The following is a 21985-nucleotide window of genomic DNA, read 5'->3' as shown; positions in this document are numbered from 1 at the left end:
AGCAGGGCTCTCTAGGAGATGTAGCAAAAACATTCAAGGGCCATTCTCTCAAAAGTGACGTTACAAGTTGATCAACTTTCAAAGCAGAATTACTTTCCCATTGGTCCTCAACTACAGTGCATGATATACCATTTTGCAGCACTGAGTCTCTACTTTTAATTAAAGAAAATAATGTAATGTAATAATGTAAAAAACACTATTTCAAATGTTGCTACATAAGATGTAATCAAGGTGGTGGGAACTATTAATAAGAGCGTCTTGACCGGTTGCATTCCAGCCTTGTATGGGAATTTCCTCGACTGCAAGGCCCACCAGATGCTGGTGAAGATTGGCCAGTACATCACTGGGACCATACTCCCACCCATCTAGGACATCTACTCAAAACGGAACCTGAGGAAAGACCGCAGCATCATCAACGACCCTCACACATCCCAGCCATGAACTCTTCACTCCCTAACCACTGAGCAGACTATATCAGAGCATGAGGTCTGATACCAACAGGCTCAGAGACTGTTTCTATCTACCAGCCATCATCATCTGTATTATGAATACAATCTATTCCTAATCAGCAGACTATATCTAATATTAATACAGACACAAATTAATATGAATTATTAATGAACAATTATTTTGACTGTGTTTCTGAGACTCCCATTTGTCCTGATCAAGAGCGGCTGCCCTAGCTAAGCCTAGATATCCCTAGATATCCCTAGCTAAGCCTAGATATCCCTAGATATCCCTAGATATCCCTAGATATCCCTAGCTAAGCCTAGATATCCCTAGATATCCCTAGATATCCCTAGATATCCCTAGCTAAGCCTAGATATCCCTAGATATCCTAGATATCCCTAGATATCCCTAGCTAAGCCTAGATATCCCTAGATATCCCTAGATATCCCTAGCTAAGCCTAGATATCCCTAGATATCCCTAGCTAACCCTAGATATCCCTAGCTAAGCCTAGCAAACCCTAGATATCCCTAGCTAAGCCTAGCAAACCCTAGATATCCCTAGCTAAGCCTAGCAAACCCTAGATATCCCTAGCTAAGCCTAGCAAACCCTAGATATCCCTAGCTAAGCCTAGCAAACCCTAGATATCCCTAGATATCCCTAGCTAACCCTAGATATCCCTAGATATCCCTAGATATCCCTAGCTAAGCCTAGCAAACCCTAGATATCCCTAGATATCCCTAGCTAACCCTAGATATCCCTAGCTAACCCTAGATATCCCTAGATATCCCTAGCTAAGCCTAGCAAACCCTAGATATCCCTAGATATCCCTAGCTAACCCTAGATATCCCTAGATATCCCTAGCTAAGCCTAGCTAACCCTAGATATCCCTAGATATCCCTAGCTAAGCCTAGCAAACCCTAGATATCCCTAGATATCCCTAGCTAAGCCTAGCAAACCCTAGATATCCCTAGCTAAGCCTAGCAAACCCTAGATATCCCTAGCTAAGCCTAGCAAACCCTAGATATCCCTAGCTAAGCCTAGCAAACCCTAGATATCCCTAGCTAAGCCTAGAAACCCTAGATATCCCTAGATATCCCTAGCTAACCCTATATATCCCTAGATATCCCTAGCTAACCCTAGATATCCCTAGCTAAGCCTAGCAAACCCTAGATATCCCTAGCTAAGCCTAGCAAACCCTAGATATCCCTAGATATCCCTAGCTAAGCCTAGCAAACCCTAGATATCCCTAGCTAAGCCTAGCAAACCCTAGATATCCCTAGATATCCCTAGCTAAGCCTAGCAAACCCTAGATATCCCTAGATATCCCTAGCTAAGCCTAGCAAACCCTAGATATCCCTAGATATCCCTAGCTAACCCTAGATATCCCTAGATATCCCTAGATATCCCTAGCTTACCCTAGATATCCCTAGATATCTCTAGCTACCCCTAGATATCCCTAGCTAACCCTTTGGCCTGATTAAGATAGGCTGCCCTAGCTGACCTTAGCTAACCATAGCTAAGCCTAGTTTACCATAGCATTTCCAATTAAAGTGTTTTTTTGTCATATACACAGGATGCATACAGCATGGTATACAAAGTACAATGAAATGTTTACTTGCAAGCTCTTCTCTCAAGCCGTGCAACAGCTGTAGAAATAGCCAATACAGCATACATAAAAATAAATAAAAAAACACAATTAGGAACATTATGACAATAAAAAGTATTAATATCCATATAACCCTATATAACCTCATATTCATGAATCTACAACCCAGGGGAGATATGTTCTCTTCCTTAATCTCTACAGGATTATGATCCTGACCCCAGTCATTCATACTAGTGAAAAATCCATTGTAATGATATCAACATCCATTTTCATTATATCAATATCCATTTTCATTAATAGTGTTCGTAGCTTGTCTAGACGACGCAGAATTGTTGCACAATTCATTCCCGTCATCACTTGATGTGATTAATCTAGAAATCATGTTCAAGTGAGATCTCAGAATGAATTAATATGAATTAAATATCTCCCTACGAAGAAAATACAAGCTATAACCCATCGTCACTGTGTTCCAAATGACACACTATTCCCTATTCCCTATGGGCCCTGGTCAAAAGCATTGCACTGCCTAGGGTACCATTTGTTACACAGCCTGTATCTGTATTTATAGGATACATTATCATACCTCCTGCCTAAAACGTGTTTATAAATTCTGGCCAAAATGAAACACATCTATAATCTCTGTCATCCAAATCTAATCAAATCAAAATCAAATCTGATCTGATCAAATCTGAATCAAATTTGATTTGATTTGATTTTTGATCCAAATCTAAATTCTTCCCAAAATAAGACACATCTATAATCTCTGTCACCGAAATCTAAATTCTTCCCAAAACAAGACGCGTCTATAATCTCTGTCAACGAAATCTAAATTCTTCCCAAAATAAGACGCGTCTATAATCTCTGTCACACAAATCCTTCCATGATTCGTATTAAGCTCCAGATCTCTTTTAACCTTAACCCCCAGCATCACTTCCACTATGCTAACTACATTACTGCATTAACTCATTGATACATAACCTACGATAATCTTTCCATGATACTTATGATGAAGTGGCGAGGTCTTTAAAGGGGCAATCTGTAGGTTTCTAAATCCCTTTTTGGACTTTATGTACCCATTGATTCTTGAATAATATAATTTATAACTCCATCATGAGCTTAGTTCAACTGTCGTACCCCACCTGAACCCAAAATATAAACATGTTTGTTAAGATAATTTTTATCTATAAATGACTAATTATGTTACAATCAGGATGTACTAATCAAAATACTAAATGTTACTGTATATGTATGAATTTTCTTATCTGATCCCAGTACTGAAGTGAATGTGGTCAGGAGTTTAGTAACAATGAATCAGACTGGCTAGAATGCTTATCTACACAAGAAAACCTTGACTCGTAAACGATATTAAATTGGTAGGGAGACGGATGTGGGAAGGCTGGAGAGACAGCCTTTGTACTGGAACGGATATGGCACGGATTGGGGCTGGAACTAAAGACGGTTTAGTTTATAACCTGTGGTAACCTGTATTGTGGCAGTACTCTCTTGAATAAAGGCTGCTACTTGACTTTTAAGACCGGGCTCTGTCCATTCCTATAAAATAAGGGTCTTACAAATTCTTATGAATTGACAGAGTGTTTAATTTTAATTGGCAATTAAAACAGAGGAATTAAATTCCTTCAACAACGTTTAATGTCAATATGTGTAAATAAAGTAAATGTAAATAAATATTATATAGCTATAAAACTATCATTTTAATATCATGTATTTTGAGAATGTTTACTTTTCTCCAGCCCCATCCCTCAGCTTTGAACCAAAACCGTGGCTTGCAGGCCTCTTTGTTATTTTTTCAGACCGAGTCACCACGCATGTGCACAGATAGATCTCTAGGTTTGCTGGAGCACTGCCCCTTTTTTTGCCTTGCTACGTTAAGCCCTTTTGATTGTTGGCAATAAAAAAAAGTAGATATAATGCTTTATAACATTTTTTATCTAATTTATTTTCTTTAAACTTTAAATGCAACAAATTGCCTATCAAACTAGATCATTTCTCATAAACTCATGAATCTTGAAAGAGGTCTTCTCATCCTCACCAGTGTTGTTGCACTCGTCCTCATCGCCCGAGCTACCCACCAGTGAGTTTGAAAAGAATACCACATTACATTTAAGTCATTTAGCAGACGCTCTTATCCAGAGCGACTTACAAATTGGTGCATTCACCTTATGACATCCAGTGGAACAGTCACTTTACATTACATTGGTTCTTCCTTTAAAAGTTGCGTCATACCGCAGCACACGTTGCAGGCTGCCGCAGAATTCTACGGCACGTTGTTTAAGTGTCAGCCGTTGTTGCCATTAATGCTAATTAGTGCTCGTTTGACCACCAGAGGGCATATTTGAGCAGCATTTGTCTCTTTTTAATATTGGCTGTATTAGAGAATTTGACACTTTTTTTTGTAAGAACATAGTATATGGGATTGATGTAAAAATATTTAGCTTAATTAATCCATATTATGGTGTTTCTATTCCAAGAAAAATTCATAAACAAAATAAAATATGGCGCTGTACAACATGACCGTTTCCACACCCTAATTGTAGTCTAACCAATACCCACACGGAGATTCAGTGAAAATAGACCCCATGCTTGTCTCAAAGCAACGCGAAACAGTGCTGAAATAGTTGACCACATGCGACTAGGCTACTGCTTCAAATCCTATCCTATGATAACAATTGGGTGTTCCAGTAAGTATTCCTAAAATAACTCCAGCGTTTGGACTCTAGTGCCTGAAGAAAGAGACACAGACTGAAAACACCTCCATTAATTGCCACAGTTTAGAGTACCGGTAGATCTGCGTTTTAACTCCCCCTTGTGATAGTGTGGTGCAATGACAGAATGCCACCATCTACCATTAACGGTCGCAGCATAAACTTTTAACTTTTGAAGTAAGAACCACTGTAGGTAAGTTTTGAGGAGCTGGCATGTGTTTTTCACTTCACTTCTCCTACCAAAGGTCTGTGCATGGCCCTGCCGGTCACCTCCACCCTCCAATCTATCAGCCACATCATAACATCATCAATTCAACCAACTTTATTCATCTCAGAGGGAGAAAACAAATTCTGTCAAAGCATAGAATAAGTATATATACAACAAGTATTGTGAATTCCTGGGTAAGCTGAAGTGGCTATAAGAAATATAGAGGATATTCAATATTGTATAAAAACAGACATAGGATAATAGTAGGCTACTGAACATACAAACACAATCCGAGAACACATCCAAAACCCATTCAAAACACATCTAAAACCTATTCAAAACACATCTAAAACCCATTCAAAACACATTCAATACCCATTCAAATCACAATCCAAAACCCATCCAAAACGCATTCGAAACACAATTACTGAAGCGTATTGGAAGCCTGTTGACGCCTCTTTTCAACACAATAAAGTGAAAGATTAGTAGATAAATGTATTTGTCCAACAAGCTGAAAGGGTTCTCAGAAATGCTGATGCCTATCGATCCAGCTCTGTAAGGACGGACCACAACTCATGCAGGGATGAAAGCAAGGTAATGGAAAGAGGGGAGCACCTGGTGTGTGTGTGTGTGTGTGTGTGTGTGTGTGTGTGTGTGTGTGTGTGTGTGTGTGTGCGTGCGTGCGTGCGTGCGTGCGTGCGTGCGTGCGTGTGTGTGTGCGTGTGTATGTATGTGTGTGTGTCTATGTATGTATGTGCTGTATGTGTGTGTGTGTGTGTGTGTGTGTGAGTGAGTGAGTGAGTGAGTGAGTGAGTGAGTGAGTGAGTGAGTGAGTGAGTGAGAGTTCAGATAAAGTGGTACACTCTTAGGATGTTCTTCGCCTGTCCCCATAGGAGAACCCTTGGAATAGCCATTGTTGGTTCCAGGTAGAACCCTTTTGGTTCCAAGTAGAACCCTGTTGGTTCCAAGTAGAACCCTTTTGGTTCCAAGTAGAACGTTTTTGGTTCCAAGTAGAACCCTTTTGGTTCCAAGTAGAACCCTTTTGGTTCCAAGTAGAACCGTTTTGGATCACATGTAGAACCCTTTCTCCAGATGTTTCTAGATGGAACCCAAAATGCTTCTATTTGAAGACAAAAATACTTCTCCTAAGGGGACAGCTGAAGAACCCTTTATTCTGAGAGTGTAGCATTAAAGAGGTATTGAACTTGGAAAGAAATTGTATTCCTCTATGACGACTCCGGTTGCGAAATGTGTGTAACTTTCCCATAATTCCCGGGTTTTCCAGGAAATCATGGGTGGAGGACTCCCAATTGGAGGCTTACCTCCTTGGTTTTGCCTTCCTTGGTTTTGCCTTCCTGTCTTCTTGAAAATTGGGATGACATAGTTTGTGCAAAAGGAATGGTCATTTTAAAGCTTTGTCAGGCTCCACAAATCATTACTGAAATGCCATCACTCTGACAAACTACAAATTACAACCCCAGAGCACTCCTTAAGTATCAGAGTTGGATCCAATATCTGTAATTTACAGTGTCAGCAACAAGGTAACTCACGCTGGTTCATATTGAACACCTCCAGAGAATCAGATATGATGTGATATGGCCTGACGATACTTACGGAGCATTTTCTACACATAACTCAGTTTCAAAATATACATAAATATATGGAGGGTTCAGAGTCGACAGGAAATCACAGACTACAAAGGGAAACCCAGCCACGTCACGGACACTGCCGTCTTGCTCCCGGACGAGATAACACAGTCCCACCACCGTCTTGCTCCCGGACGAGATAACACAGTCCCACTGCCGTCTTGCTCCCGGACGAGATAACACAGTCCCACCGCCAAAGCGACCCGCTACCAAGGACTGTGGGCTCTCGTTCTCCGTGGCTGACGTGAGTAAGTCATATAAAGTCATGCTCTGAGGACACGGCTGGGGACGTCGTCTGAACTGGCAGCCTTGTCCACAGAGCATGTTCAGACCCGCTGGCTGGAGGGTTTACCGACATGTTCAATCTCTCCCGATCCCAGTCTGCTGTACCCACTTGCTTTAAGATGTCTACCATTGTTCCTGTACCCAAGAAAGCAATGGTGACTGAACTAAATGACTATCGCCCCGTAGCACTCAGTTCTGTCATCATGAAGTGTTTTGAAAGGCTAGTCAAAGATCATATCACCTCCACCTTACCCAACACCCTAGACCCACTACAATTTGCATACCGCCCCAATAGATCCACAGACGATGCTATCGCCATCACACTGCACACTGCCCTAACCCATCTGTACAAGAGGAATACCTACGTGAGAATGCTGTTCCTTAACTATGGCTCAGCCTTCAACACCATATGGTCTGAACCCCGCCCTGTGTAACTGGGTCCTAGACTTACCCCCGGTGGTGAAGGTAAGGAAACAACACCTCCACTTTGCTGATCCTCTACACCGGGGCCCGACAAGGGTGTGTGCTCAGCCCCCAATCCGTACTTCCTGTTCACCAATGACTGCATGGCAACGTACGCCTCCAACTCAATCATTTCTACAAGCATTTTGCTACGCCCACAATAACATCTGCGCAATATGTGTATGTGACCAATAACATCTGCTCAATATGTGTATGTGACCAATAACATCTGCTCAATATGTGTATGTGACCAATAACATCTGCTCAAAATGTGTATGTGACCAATAACATCTGCTCAATATGTATGTGACCATCTGTGACCAATAACATCTGCTCAAAATGTGTATGTGACCAATAACATCTGCTCAATATGTGTATGTGACCAATAACATCTGCTCAATATGTGTATGTGACCAATAACATCTGCTCAATATGTGTATGTGACCAATAACATCTGCTCAATATGTGTATGTGACCAATAACATCTGCTCAATATGTGTATGTGACCAATAACATCTGCTCAATATGTGTATGTGACCAATAACATCTGCTCAATATGTGTATGTGACCAATAACATCTGCTCAATATGTGTATGTGACCAATAACATCTGCTCAATATGTGTATGTGACCAATAACATCTGCTCAATATGTGTATGTGACCAATAACATTTGAATATTCATTGACCAATTTCAATATGTGTATGTGACCAATAACATCTGGTTACCAATAACATCTGCTTGTTCATTCTTAACGTGTTCTGTTAGTGTTATTGTTTACAACTATAACCATCATTATGACTATTGGACACTATAGAAGGCTTTTAAATTCATGATGCATTTTGTATTTGGCAGTTTGTTTGACAATGACAGCAGTAACAGGTGTTGGCAAGACAACACAAACATATCTGGGACCATCAGGCAAGGCAAGGAAGAGCCCCATAGCCTTACCTGGGGGAGGCAGGTTTCCTAGTGGTTAGAGCATTGGGCCAGTAACCAAAAGGTTGCTGGATCGAATCTCTGAGCATGACAATGTAAAAATCTGTCGTTCTGCCACTGAACAAGGCAGTTAATCCACTGTTCCTAGGCTGTCACTGTAAATAAGAATGTGTTCTTAAGTTGCCTAGTTAAATAAAAGGTTAAATCGAGGTTAAATCACAAGCCATTTAGTTGTTTCATCCTCCTCCAACCCCTTCCCCTCTCTCAGTTCAGTCTTCCATTAGCTAGGGCAGCCTTGATGGAGACTGGTCATTTATAGTGAGTCTTTTGATCTCACTCCCTCTTCTAGGCTGCTAAACTGCTTCCTAATGCAGGATGGAGGGAGGGATGGAGGGATGGAGGGATGGAGGGGAGGACAGAAAGAAGGGATCATATTTCATGTCTGGGAGAGTGGATCATAAACACATCCTCTACTCCTCCTGCAGCAGGCTAGGCAGTGTGACTACAGGGATGGAGAGGGGCCAGGCTAGGCAGTGTGGCTACAGGGAAGGAGAGGGGCCAGGCTAGGCAATGTGACTACAGGGAAGATCAGAGGGGATCAGGCTAGGCAGTGTGACTACAGGGATGGAGAGGGGCCAGGCTAGGCAGTGTGGCTACAGGGAAGGAGAGGGGCCAGGCTAGGCAGTGTGACTACAGGGATGCAGAGGGGCCAGGCTAGGCAGTGTGACTACAGGGAAGGAGAGGGGCCAGGCTAGGCAGTGTGACTCCAGGGAAGGAGAGGGCCAGGCTAGGCAGTGTGACTACAGGGAAGTAGAGGGGCCAGGCTAGGCAGTGTGACTACAGGGAAGGAGAGGGGCCAGGCTAGGCAGTGTGACTCCAGGGAAGGAGAGGGCCAGGCTAGGCAGTGTGACTACAGGGAAGTAGAGGGGCCAGGCTAGGCAGTGTGACTACAGGGAAGGAGAGGGGCCAGGCTAGGCAGTGTGACTACAGGGATGGAGAGGGGCCAGGCTAGGCAGTGTGACTACAGGGAAGGAGAGGGGCCAGGCTAGGCAGTGTGACTACAGGGAAGGAGAGGGGCCAGGCTAGGCAGTGTGACTACAGGGAAGGAGAGGGGCCAGGCTAGGCAGTGTGACTACAGGGAAGGAGAGGGGCCAGGCTAGGCAGTGTGACTACAGGGAAGGAGAGGGGCCAGGCTAGGCAGTGTGACTACAGGGAAGGAGAGGGGCCAGGCTAGGCAGTGTGACTACAGGGAAGGAGAGGGGCCAGGCTAGGCAGTGTGACTACAGGGAAGGAGAGGGGCCAGGCTAGGCAGTGTGACTACAGGGAAGGAGAGGGGCCAGGCTAGGCAGTGTGACTACAGGGAGAGAGGGGCCAGGCTAGGCAGTGTGACTCCAGGGAAGGAGAGGGGCCAGGCTAGGCAGTGTGACTCCAGGGAAGGAGAGGGGCCAGGCTAGGCAGTGTGACTCCAGGGAAGTAGAGGGGCCAGGCTAGGCAGTGTGACTCCAGGGAAGTAGAGGGGCCAGGCTAGGCAGTGTGACTACAGGGAAGGAGAGGGGCCAGGCTAGGCAGTGTGACTACAGGGAAGGAGAGGGGCCAGGCTAGGCAGTGTGACTACAGGGAAGGAGAGGGGCCAGGCTAGGCAGTGTGACTACAGGGAAGGAGAGGGGCCAGGCTAGGCAGTGTGACTACAGGGAAGGAGAGGGCCAGGCTAGGCAGTGTGACTACAGGGAAGGAGAGGGGCCAGGCTAGGCAGTGTGACTACAGGGAAGGAGAGGGGCCAGGCTAGGCAGTGTGACTACAGGGAAGGAGAGGGGCCAGGCTAGGCAGTGTGACTACAGGGAAGTAGAGGGGCCAGGCTAGGCAGTGTGACTACAGGGAAGGAGAGGGGCCAGGCTAGGCAGTGTGACTACAGGGAAGGAGAGGTGCCAGGCTAGGCAGTGTGACTACAGGGAAGGAGAGGGGCCAGGCTAGGCAGTGTGACTACAGGGAAGGAGAGGGGCCAGGCTAGGCAGTGTGACTACAGGGAAGGAGAGGGGCCAGGCTAGGCAGTGTGACTACAGGGATGGAGAGGGGCCAGGCTAGGCAGTGTGACTACAGGGAAGGAGAGGGGCCAGGCTAGGCAGTGTGACTACAGGGATGGAGAGGGGCCAGGCTAGGCAGTGTGACTACAGGGATGGAGAGGGGCCAGGCTAGGCAGTGTGACTACAGGGAAGGAGAGGGGCCAGGCTAGGCAGTGTGACTACAGGGAAGGAGAGGGGCCAGGCTAGGCAGTGTGACTACAGGGAAGGAGAGGGGCCAGGCTAGGCAGTGTGACTACAGGGAAGGAGAGGGCCAGGCTAGGCAGTGTGACTACAGGGAAGTAGAGGGGCCAGGCTAGGCAGTGTGACTACAGGGAAGGAGAGGGCCAGGCTAGGCAGTGTGACTCCAGGGAAGTAGAGGGGCCAGGCTAGGCAGTGTGACTACAGGGAAGGAGAGAGGCCAGGCTAGGCAGTGTGACTACAGGGAAGGAGAGGGCCAGGCCAGGCAGTGTGACTCCAGGGAAGGAGATGGCCAGGCTAGGCAGTGTGACTACAGGGAAGGAGAGGGGCCAGGCTAGGCACTGTGACATGATTCCAGTACAGCTTCCATACCCTGTACTTAATTTATAACACAGGGGTTGTGAAAGGAAGAAGCTAAAGACTATAGTGGTATTGCCTATACTGTTTCAGGCTTAAATACCATGGATTTTAAACAGCACCAACTGTTAACATTGCATAGTTCCCTCTTCCTGCACTTGCTGGCTAGTAGTACCTTAATTAGTTTGGCACCCTCAGGCTACATTTCCTTTAAAAAAAAGTGTGATTTGTTTTCCTTTACGAGGTCGAGTGTCCCTTCCCTCAGTAATAACATTCAGACCCAGGCAGCGAATTCATTTCTTTTTTAACATGAATCAGATACAACGAGCCTGTCAACTAGGATAACTCTGGCACTATCCAGCCCCTGACGGAGACTCTGAGAGGCTAATTTAATATGGTGTATGATCTCTACTGTGAAATAAATCAGTGATTGAGTCTCCTCTTCTATAGAGACCCCCGTGACCCTGGACCATGCTGCCGATCTATCACTTCATGCCAGTTGTTTCTGTGTATCGGTAGGTAAGAAGGTGTGTGTGTGTGTGTGTGTGTGTGTGTGTGTGTGTGTGTGTGTGTGTGTGTGTGTGTGTGTGTGTGTGTGTGTGTGTGTGTGTGTGTGTGTGTGTGTGTGTGTGTGTGTGTGTGTGTGTGTGTGTGTGTGTGTGTGTGTGAGACAGGGGGTAGTCTGCCTTGCTACTACCTCAGTAGGAAATCCCGTGATCACATTACATGACATTCTGCTGAGTGGGTAAGGAGAGGTTAAAAACCTTTTTTGGGATGGAGGGCAACATTTTCACTTTTGGATGAATAGCATGCCCAGAGTGAACTGCCTCCTACTCTGTCCCAGATGCTAATATATGCATATTATTAGTAGTATTAGATAGAAAACTGAATGATGAATGATGTCTGTGAGTATAATAGAACTCATATGGCAGGTGAGAACCTGAGAAAAATCCAACCAGGAAGTGGGACATCTGAGGTTTGTAGTTTTTCAAAGCTTGGCCTACCAAATACACATTGAGATATGGATGAGGTTGCACTTCCCAGGGCTTCCACTAGATGTCAACCATCTTTAGAAACTAGTTTGATGATTCTACTACAAAGGAGGGGCTCATGAGACCTCTTTGAATCAGTGGTCTGGCAGAGTGCCCCGGTCTCATGACGGGCGCTCCCGACAGAGTTACATCTCGTTCCAGTGCTATTATGAAGACAAAGGAATTCTCCGGCTGGAACATTATTGATGTTTATGTTAAAAACATCCTAAAGATTGATTCCATACATCGTTCGACATGTTTCTAAAGGACTGTAACGGAACTTTTTGAGTTTTCGTCTGGATGAAGTGCCTGCGCCTCACTCATGAAGATGGATTACTGGGCTGAACACAATAACAACAAGTGGCTATTTTGACATAAATTATGGAACTTTATGGAAAAAATCTGTCATTTATTGTCGAACTGGTATTCTTGGGAGTGCCTTCTGATGAAGATCATCAAATGTAAGTGAATATTTATGGTGTTGTTTCTAACTTTGTTGATTCCAAAATGGTGGATATTGCTCTGGCTGTTTTGGGTTCTGAGTGGCGTTCTCAGATTATGCTTTTTCCGTAAAGTTTTTTTGAAATCTGACACAGCGGTTGCATTAAGGAGAAGTCTATCTTTACTTCTGTGAATAATACTTGTATCATTTATCAATGTTAATTATGAGTATTTCTGCAAAATCACCGGATGTTTTGGAATCAAAACATTACTGCGTGTAAGACGTCAAAGTAAACTTAGATTTTTTTATATAACTCTGCACATTATCGAACAAAACATACATATATTGAGTAACATGATGTCCTATGAGTGTCATCTGATGAAGATCAGCAAAGGTTAGTTATTAATTGTATCTATATATCTGCTTTTTGTGATTCCTATCTTTGGCTGGAAAATTGGCTGTGTGTTTGTACGACTTGGCTATGACCTAACATAATCATGTGTTGTGCTTTCGCTGTAAAGCATTTTTGAAATCGGACACGATGGGTAGATTAACAAGAGGTTTATCTTTCATTTGCTGTATTGAACTTGTTCATGTCTGAAAGTTACATATTTCTATAAAATATTTTTGAATTTCGCACGGTGCTTTTTCAGCGGAATGTTGTCGAGGGGTTCCGCTAGAAAGGTTCATCTGAACCTAAATCACATTACATGACATTCTGCTGAGTGGGCAAGGAGAGATTCACCTGAACCTAAATCACATTACATGACATTATGCTGAGTGGATAAAGAGAGATTCGTCTAGACCTAAATCACATTACATGACATTATGCTGAGTGGATAAAGAGAGATTCACCTGGACCTAAATCACATTACATGACATTATGCTGAGTGGGCAAGGAGAGATTCACCTGAACCTAAATCACATTACATGACATTATGCTGAGTGGATAAAGAGAGATTCACCTGGACCTAAATCACATTACATGACATTCTGCTGAGTGGGTAAGGAGAGATTCACCTGAACCTAAATCACATTACATGACATTATGCTGAGTGGATAAAGAGAGATTCATCTAGACCTAAATCACATTACATGACATTCTGCTGAGTGGATAAAGAGAGATTCGTCTGGAACGTGACTCTGCTGAACTTGCATGGAGAAATAACCTGCATCCCAAATGACATCCTATCCCCTACCCCAGGGTTTCAGAAAAAATAGGTATACAAATTATAGTAAGAATACATCTATAACAACACACTATTTATTTTTAATATGGGTCATTGGAGGGTGGTCGATTTCTCATTTGAGCCTTGAGCTGAAAAAAGTTAAAGAACCCCAGCACCTACACAGCACACTACTTTTCACCAGAGCACCATTGGGAACTGCACAAATGTAGTGCACTATATAGGGAATAGGGTGCCATAGGGCTCTGGTCTAAAGTATTGTACTATATAGGGATTAAGATGCCATTTGGGATGCGGAAAAGCAGACCTGCTGTGTACATACTGATCATTCATCATTATTTTCCAACACTAAGACACAGCTGGAAAGGTTGGTGTCCCTAGACTCCCAGTAAGGTATCTGAGAAGTTGGGGTAGCCTTGTTTTGGGCCACGCCACAGCCTCTCTGTGTCTCTCTGTGTGTCTCTCTGTGTGTCTCTCTGTCTCTCTCTCTCTCTCTACTATAACCTATTGCTTTACCAGAATCAGTTTAGGAGAATGACTGTGAAGTCCTGGAGAGGGAGAGGAATTCACTGAAAGGGGATGGATATTAGAATGCAGAGACAGAGAGAAGAACCAGAAAGACAGATGAAGAGAGTAAGAGAGAGGGGAACAGGAAGAGAAATGAAGAGAGTGACAGCGAGAGGAACAGGAAGATAAATGAAGAGAGTGACAACGAGAGGAACAGGAAGAGAAATGAAGAGAGTGACAGCGAGAGGAACAGGAAGAGAAATGAAGAGTGACAGCGAGAGGAACAGGAAGATAAATGAAGAGAGTGACAACGAGAGGAACAGGAAGAGAAATGAAGAGAGTGTGAGATAGGAGAACAGGAAGAGAAATGAAGAGAGTGTGAGATAGGAGAACAGGAAGAGAAATGAAGAGAGTGTGAGATAGGAGAACAGGAAGAGAAATGAAGAGAGTGACAGCGAGAGGAACAGGAAGAGAAATGAAGAGAGTGACAACGAGAGGAACAGGAAGAGAAATGAAGAGAGTGACAACGAGAGGAACAGGAAGAGAAATGAAGAGAGTGACAACGAGAGGAACAGGAAGAGAAATGAAGAGAGTGACAACGAGAGGAACAGGAAGAGAAATGAAGAGAGTGACAGCGAGAGGAACAGGAAGAGAAATAAAGAGAGTGTGAGAGAGGAGAACAGGAAGAGAAATGAAGAGAGTGACAACGAGAGGAACAGGAAGAGAAATGAAGAGAGTGACAACGAGAGGAACAGGAAGAGAAATGAAGAGAGTGACAACGAGAGGAACAGGAAGAGAAATGAAGAGAGTGACAGCGAGAGGAACAGGAAGAGAGATGAAGAGAGTGACAGCGAGAGGAACAGGAAGAGAGATGAAGAGAGTGACAGCGAGAGGAACAGGAAGAGAGATGAAGAGAGTGACAACGAGAGGAACAGGAAGAGAAATAAAGAGAGTGTGAGATAGGAGAACAGGAAGAGAGATGAAGAGAGTGACAGCGAGAGGAACAGGAAGAGAAATAAAGAGAGTGTGAGAGAGGAGAACAGGAAGATAAATGAAGAGAGTGACAGCGAGAGGAACAGGAAGATAAATGAAGAGAGTGACAACGAGAGGAACAGGAAGAGAGATGAAGAGAGTGACAACGAGAGGAACAGGAAGAGAAATGAAGAGAGTGACAGCGAGAGGAACAGGAAGAGAGATGAAGAGAGTGACAGCGAGAGGAACAGGAAGAGAGATGAAGAGAGTGACAACGAGAGGAACAGGAAGAGAAATGAAGAGAGTGACAGCGAGAGGAACAGGAAGAGAGATGAAGAGAGTGACAACGAGAGGAACAGGAAGAGAAATGAAGAGAGTGACAACGAGAGGAACAGGAAGAGAGATGAAGAGAGTGACAACGGAGGAACAGGAAGAGAAATGAAGAGAGTGACAGCGAGAGGAACAGGAAGAGAGATGAAGAGAGTGACAGGAAGAACAGGAAGATGAAGAGAGTGACAACGAGAGGAACAGGAAGAGAAATGAAGAGAGTGACAGCGAGAGGAACAGGAAGAGAGATGAAGAGAGTGACAACGAGAGGAACAGGAAGAGAAATGAAGAGAGTGACAGCGAGAGGAACAGGAAGAGAGATGAAGAGAGTGACAGCGAGAGGAACAGGAAGAGAAATGAGAGTGTGAGATAGGTGAACAGGAAGAGAAATGAAGAGAGTGTGAGATAGGGGAACAGGAAGAGAGATGAAGAGAGTGTGAGATAGGTGAACAGGAAGAGAAATGAAGAGAGTGACAGCGAGAGGAACAGGAAGAGAAATAAAGAGAGTGTGAGATAGGTGAACAGGAAGAGAAATGAAGAGAGTGTGAGATAGGGGAACAGGAAGAGAAATGAAGAGAGTGTGAGATAGGGGAACGGGAAGGGTGTGTGACAGAATAACAGAGAGCGGGACAAAATGGAGAAAGAGGAAGAAGATGACGGACAGAATTAAATAAAGTGATGGATAGGTGATGGATAATTTGATGGATAGGAAAGCAAACCTTTCTCATCAAAAGTGAGGGAACCTAGTGGTTAGAGCGTTTGGACTTGGTCAGATCGAAACCCCCGAGCTGACAAGGTAAACATCTGTCGTTCTTCCCCTGAACAAGGCAGTTAACCCATTGTATCCCCAGTAGACCGTCATTGAAAATAAAAATTTGTTCTTAAAACTGAATAATGAATATAGAGGAAAGGGAGGGAGATTCTCTCTGTTGTATTGTCTTCATACTTATCACTAGTCTGCCCAAGACCTCAGTGACTACATCTCAAATGGGGCCTTATTCGATATAGTCAAACACTATTGACCAGAGCCCTATGGCACCATATTCCCTATATAGTGCACTACTTTAGACCAGAGCCCTATGGCACCCTATTCCCTATATAGTACACTACTTTAGACCAGAGCCCTATGGCACCCTATTCCCTATATAGTACACTACTTTAGACCAGAGCCCTATGGCACCCTATTCTCTATATAGTGCAGTACTTTAGACCAGAACCAAATGGCACCCTTTGGCTCTGGTCAAAAGTAGTGCACTATATAGGGAATAGGGTGCCATAGGGCTCTGGTCTAAAGTAATGTACTAAATAGGGAATAGGGTGTCATTTGGGACAGGTTTCACTTTGAGGATACATACAGTAGTTTGTCTCCTAATAGAGCGGTAGGTAAGAAGGTGTGTGTTTCTGTGTATCTCTGTGTGGTGGTAGGTGTGTGTGTTTGTGTGTGTGTGTGTGTGTGTGTGTGTGTGTGTGTGTGTGTGTGTGTGTGTGTGTGTGTGTGTGTGTGTGTGTGTGTGTGTGTGCGTGCGTGCGTGCGTGCGTGCGTGCGTGCGTGCGTGCGTGCGTGTGCGTGTGCGTGTGCGTGTGCGTGTGTGTGTGTGTGTGTGTGTGTGTGTTAGTTTCTCTATAGATACAGCGTGTCATATTGTGATACTGTAGGGGATGGCTGTGATCGACACACACACACACACACACACACACACACACACACACACACACACACACACACACACACACACACACACACACACACACACACACACACACACACACACACACACACACACACACACGTACACATTTTTCAGGCAGTGCTCTCTCCTGGTTGTTTTTCTATTCTACTCTTCTATTTTGTCAGTTCTGTAAAACACTACTGCTCTTATTCCCTCGTTCACTCCCTCCTCCGTGCAGATTCCATCCTCCCTCATTTGTCAGAGTCTTCTGCACCAACTATGTTTCCAGTTTCATGGTGACTTCATATCTATTTATACCATATATATATATGGTATAAACTGGGTGGTTCGCACCCTGAATGCTGATTGGCTGACAGCTCGTGGTATATCAGACAGCCTTTGTATATCGTTTACCACGGGTATGACAAAACGTTTATTTAATTTTATTTAATTTTTACTGCTCTAATTTATTTTGACTCCGCGTTGTGTCGTGCTTAAGAACATCCCTTAGACGTGGTATGTTGGCCACACCCCCCTCGTGCCTTATTGGTTAAATATACCCCCCCCCTCCTCCACTCGAGATATACATCACGCCTGACTCTTCAACCTGTACAATACTCCTTCTACTTCAACAGAGACTTGGTGTGTTTTCCAAATGGCACCTTATTCCCTATGAGCCCTGGTCAAAATGAGCGCAGTACATAGGGATTAGGGTGCTAATTGGGATGCAGTTTAGTGCTGTCTTTGTACTGTATATCCGATTCTCCATTCTGCAGAGATGCACAAGAATGAGAAATGAAATTACTGCAAGAAAATGCCCTACGCAAATGAGAAAACCCCTCTCGTATCCATCCTCTCTCTCTCTCTCTCTGAGAAATTCCCTCTCGTATCCATCCTCTCTCTCTCTCTCTCTGAGAAATCCCCTCTCGTATCCATCCTCTCTCTCTCTCTGAGAAATCCCCTCCTGTATCCATCCTCTCTCTCTCTCTGAGAAATCCCCTCTCGTATCCATCCTCTCTCTCTCTCTGAGAAATCCCCTCTCGTATCCATCCTCTCTCTCTCTCTGAGAAATCCCCTCTCGTATCCATCCTCTCTCTCCCTCTGAGAAAACCCCTCTCGTATCTCTTATCATTGTTTCTGTATGAGTAAGAAGAGGACACACAGTTATCACAGGCAGCGCAGTAGGATGCACTCACACACATGCACACGCACACGCACACGTGTAACAGTATCATTTTAAACCGTCCCCCTTGCCCATACCCGGGCGCGAACCAGGGACCTTCTGCACACATCAACAATATAATAATAATAATATATGCCATTTAGCAGACGCTTTTATCCAAAGCGACTTACAGTCATGTGTGCATACATTCTACGTATGGGTGGTCCCGGGGATCGAACCCACTACCCTGGCATTACAAGCGCCATGCTCTACCAACTGAGCTACACAGTCACCCACGATGCATCGTTACCCATCGCTCCACAAAAGCTGCAGCCCTTGCAGAGCAAGGGGAACTACTACTTCAAGGTCTCAGAGCAAGTGACGTAACCGATTGAAACGCTATTTAGCGCACAACTAAGTTAGCCGTTTCACATCCGTTACACTCACCCCACTTTTGACCTTCCTCCTTCTTCCTTCTTCCGCAGCAACCAGTAATCCGGGTCACGGCACCAATGTAACAGTATAATTTTAAACCGTCCCCTCGCCCATAACCGGTCGCGAACCAGGGACCTTCTGCACACATCAACAACAGTCACCCACGAAGCATCATTACCCATCGCTCCACAAAAGCCGCGGCCCTTGCAGAGCAAGGGGAACTACTACTTCAAGGTCTCAGAGCAAGTGACGTAACCGATTGAAACGCTATTTAGCGCACAACTAAGCTAGCCGTTTCACATCCGTTACACACGCGTGCACACACACGCTGAAAATCCAGCGGGGTACAGTTACACCCCTGAGAGGATAGAGGATAAATGAGGTGGGTGGTGTAATCCCCTCCCCTCCTCTTCATCCTCCCCTCCGCCCTCCCCCTCCTCTTCATCCTCCCCTCAACCCACCATCCCTTCCCTCTCTTACCTTGGCAGGCAGGGAAGAGCTGGGTTTCTCCAGGAGGTCCCAAAGCTTCTTCCTCTTCTCCTGGCAGCAGGTGTTATCAAACTCAATCTCTCCCTCTCTCTCTTTCAGCGTCTCCGCCTCCCTCCGCAGCTCCTCGTTCATTTGTTCTTTCTTCTGGTGGTACCGAGCCTGGCAGCAGGACTCCAGGTAGATCTCATCTATACCCCAGTAGTCGAGCTCCTGGCCGAAAGACAGGGCGCACATCTCCTCCATCATGTGCAGCTTTCCTGTGCGGTAGAAGTTGAGGATCGAGGTGAAGGCGCCCGGGTGTCGGTCAAAGAAGTATTCGTTCTCATGAAGGCTGTAGTCATCGCAGACCTCCATCAGGCTCTCGTGGGTGTTGCAGTCGCGAAGCTTCCCCAGGCGGGTACGGGGCAGCCGGTCCAGCGTCCGCCACAGGACCTCGTGGTTTAGACCTCCGACGTTGACGCGAACCCTCCTGGAGCGGGCCTTGCTGCGGATTATCTGGATGGGGTCTGGGGGGAGGGAAGTCACCCCTGGGTGGTGGATGGGAGTCTTAGGGCCGCCCTTCTCAGCCATGGTGGTATACTGGAAGAAGGGGGATGGAGGTTTACCTGTGAGGAGGAGGAGGAGATGTGAGGTGAGAATAAAAAGCTGAAAATATAAAATAAATACAAAAAAAGAATGTTGAACAGTGTTCTAGTCCTCATAGTAACAACACAGTGTTCTAGTCCTCATAGTAACAACATAGTGTTCTAGTCATTATAGTAACAACACAGTGTTCTAGTCCTCATAGTAACAACACAGTGTTCTAGTCCTCCTAGTAACAACACAGTGTTCTAGTCATCATAGTAACAACACAGTGTTCTCGTCCTTATTGTAACAACACAGTGTTCTAGTCCTTAAAGTAACAACACAGTGTTCTAGTCATCATATCAACAACACAGTGTTCTAGTCATCATATCAACAACACAGTGTTCTAGTCCTCATAGTAACAACACAGTGTTCTAGTCCTCATAGCAACAACACAGTGTTCTCGTCCTTATAGTAACAACACAGTGTTCTAGTCCTCATAGTAACAACACAGTGTTCTAGTCCTTATAGTAACAACACAGTGTTCTAGTCCTTATACTAACAACAGAGTGTTCTAGTCCTCATAGTAACAACACAGTGTTCTCGTCCTTATAGTAACAACACAGTGTTCTAGTCCTCATAGTAACAACACAGTGTTCTAGTCCTTATAGTAACAACACAGTGTTCTAGTCCTTATACTAACAACACAGTGTTCTAGTCCTCATAGTAACAACACAGTGTTCTAGTCCTTATAGTAACAACACAGTGTTTTCATCCTCATAGTAACAACACAGTGTTATAGTCCTCATAGTAACAACACAGTGTTCTAGTCCTCATAGTAACAACACAGTGTTCTAGTCCTCATAGTAACAACACAGTGTTCTAGACCTCATAGTAACAACACAGTGTTCTAGTCCTCATAGTAACAACACAGTGTTCTAGTCCTCATAGTAACAACACCGTGTTCTAGTCCTCATACTAACAACACAGTGTTCTAGTCCTCATAGTAACAACACGGTGTTCTAGTCATTATAGTAACAACACAGTGTTCTAATCCTCATACTAACAACACAGTGTTCTAGTCCTCATAGTAACAACACAGTGTTCTAGTCCTTATCGCAACAACACAGTGTTCTAGTCCTTTTAGTAACAACACAGTGTTCTAGTCCTCATTGTAAAAAACAGTGTTCTAGTCCTCATAGTAACAACACGGTGTTCTAGTCCTCATTAGTAACAACACAGTGTTCTAGTCATTATAGTAACAACACAGTGTTCTAGTCCTCATAATAACAACACAGTGTTCTAGTCCTCATAGTAAAAACACAGTGTTCTAGTCCTCATAGTAACAACACAGTGTTCTAGTCATTATAGTAACAACACAGTGTTCTAGTCCTCATAATAACAACACAGTGTTCTAGTCCTCATAGTAACAACACAGTGTTCTAGTCCTCTTAGTAACAACACAGTGTTCTAGTCCTTATACTAACAACACAGTGTTCTAGTCCTCATAGTAACAACACAGTGTTCTAGTCCTCATAGTAACAACACAGTGTTCTAGTCATTATAGTAACAACACAGTGTTCTAGTCCTCATAATAACAACACAGTGTTCTAGTCCTCATAGTAACAACACATTGTTCTAGTCCTCTTAGTAACAACACAGTGTTCTAGTCCTTATACTAACAACACAATGTTCTAGTCCTCATAGTAACAACACAGTGTTCTAGTCCTCATAGTAACAACACAGTGGAGAGTTGGCAGTCAGAGACACCTGTTGTTAAGTCTACCACTACCTTTATGGAAATATATATATATATAGAGTGCAATCCAAATGATTATGAAATTAGCATAATAGGCCTACTCCCATTTGTTTCCTTTAACTTGCCATCATAGATGATATTGAGATCTTTTTTTTCTGATGATTTCATTTCCTAGCCTACTCCTGAATCAAAGCCCATTTAATTAGTTATTTTCAATCCATTAAATACGGCTCATTTGTGTGTATTCCCTGCAAATATGCCAATAAATCAAGTAGGCTATTGTACTGTGGTATTGTATTGCATTGTATTCCTGTCCCAAAATAACAACAGATGTATTTTGGCGATGAGTAAACCAATCCACAGATGACGTATACCTCTGACTGGATTTAGGCTACCCTACTGGCGGATCTATATTAAACTCCCTCCACACAGAAACGGATGATGATCATGCTAAGGCTATGGTAAATATAGAGCCCCGCTCTATAGATTACATTTCTATGACTTTA

The 21985-nt window shown here is 44.2% G+C and overlaps 1 protein-coding gene across 1 annotated transcript in view; it reads right to left on the bottom strand.

The window, feature by feature from the left end:
- Positions 1-17786: 17786 nt before the first annotated feature.
- LOC124019063 (potassium voltage-gated channel subfamily B member 2-like) overlaps positions 17787-21985 on the bottom strand; it is a 5243-nt gene continuing 1044 nt past the window's right edge. The window contains exons 2-3 of the mRNA XM_046334418.1: positions 19148-19761; positions 17787-17840 (exon numbers count right to left, since the gene is read on the bottom strand). Of these exons, the coding sequence (XP_046190374.1) occupies positions 17787-17840; positions 19148-19726 (633 nt within the window). The 5' untranslated portion in view covers positions 19727-19761. The remainder of the gene's footprint in view (positions 17841-19147; positions 19762-21985) is intronic.

This window comes from Oncorhynchus gorbuscha, unplaced genomic scaffold, assembly GCF_021184085.1.
Source record: "Oncorhynchus gorbuscha isolate QuinsamMale2020 ecotype Even-year unplaced genomic scaffold, OgorEven_v1.0 Un_scaffold_65:::fragment_2:::debris, whole genome shotgun sequence".
NCBI lineage: Eukaryota > Metazoa > Chordata > Actinopteri > Salmoniformes > Salmonidae > Oncorhynchus > Oncorhynchus gorbuscha.
Note: the sequence above shows the minus strand (reverse complement) of the source record. Positions and strands in the feature narration are given on the sequence as shown.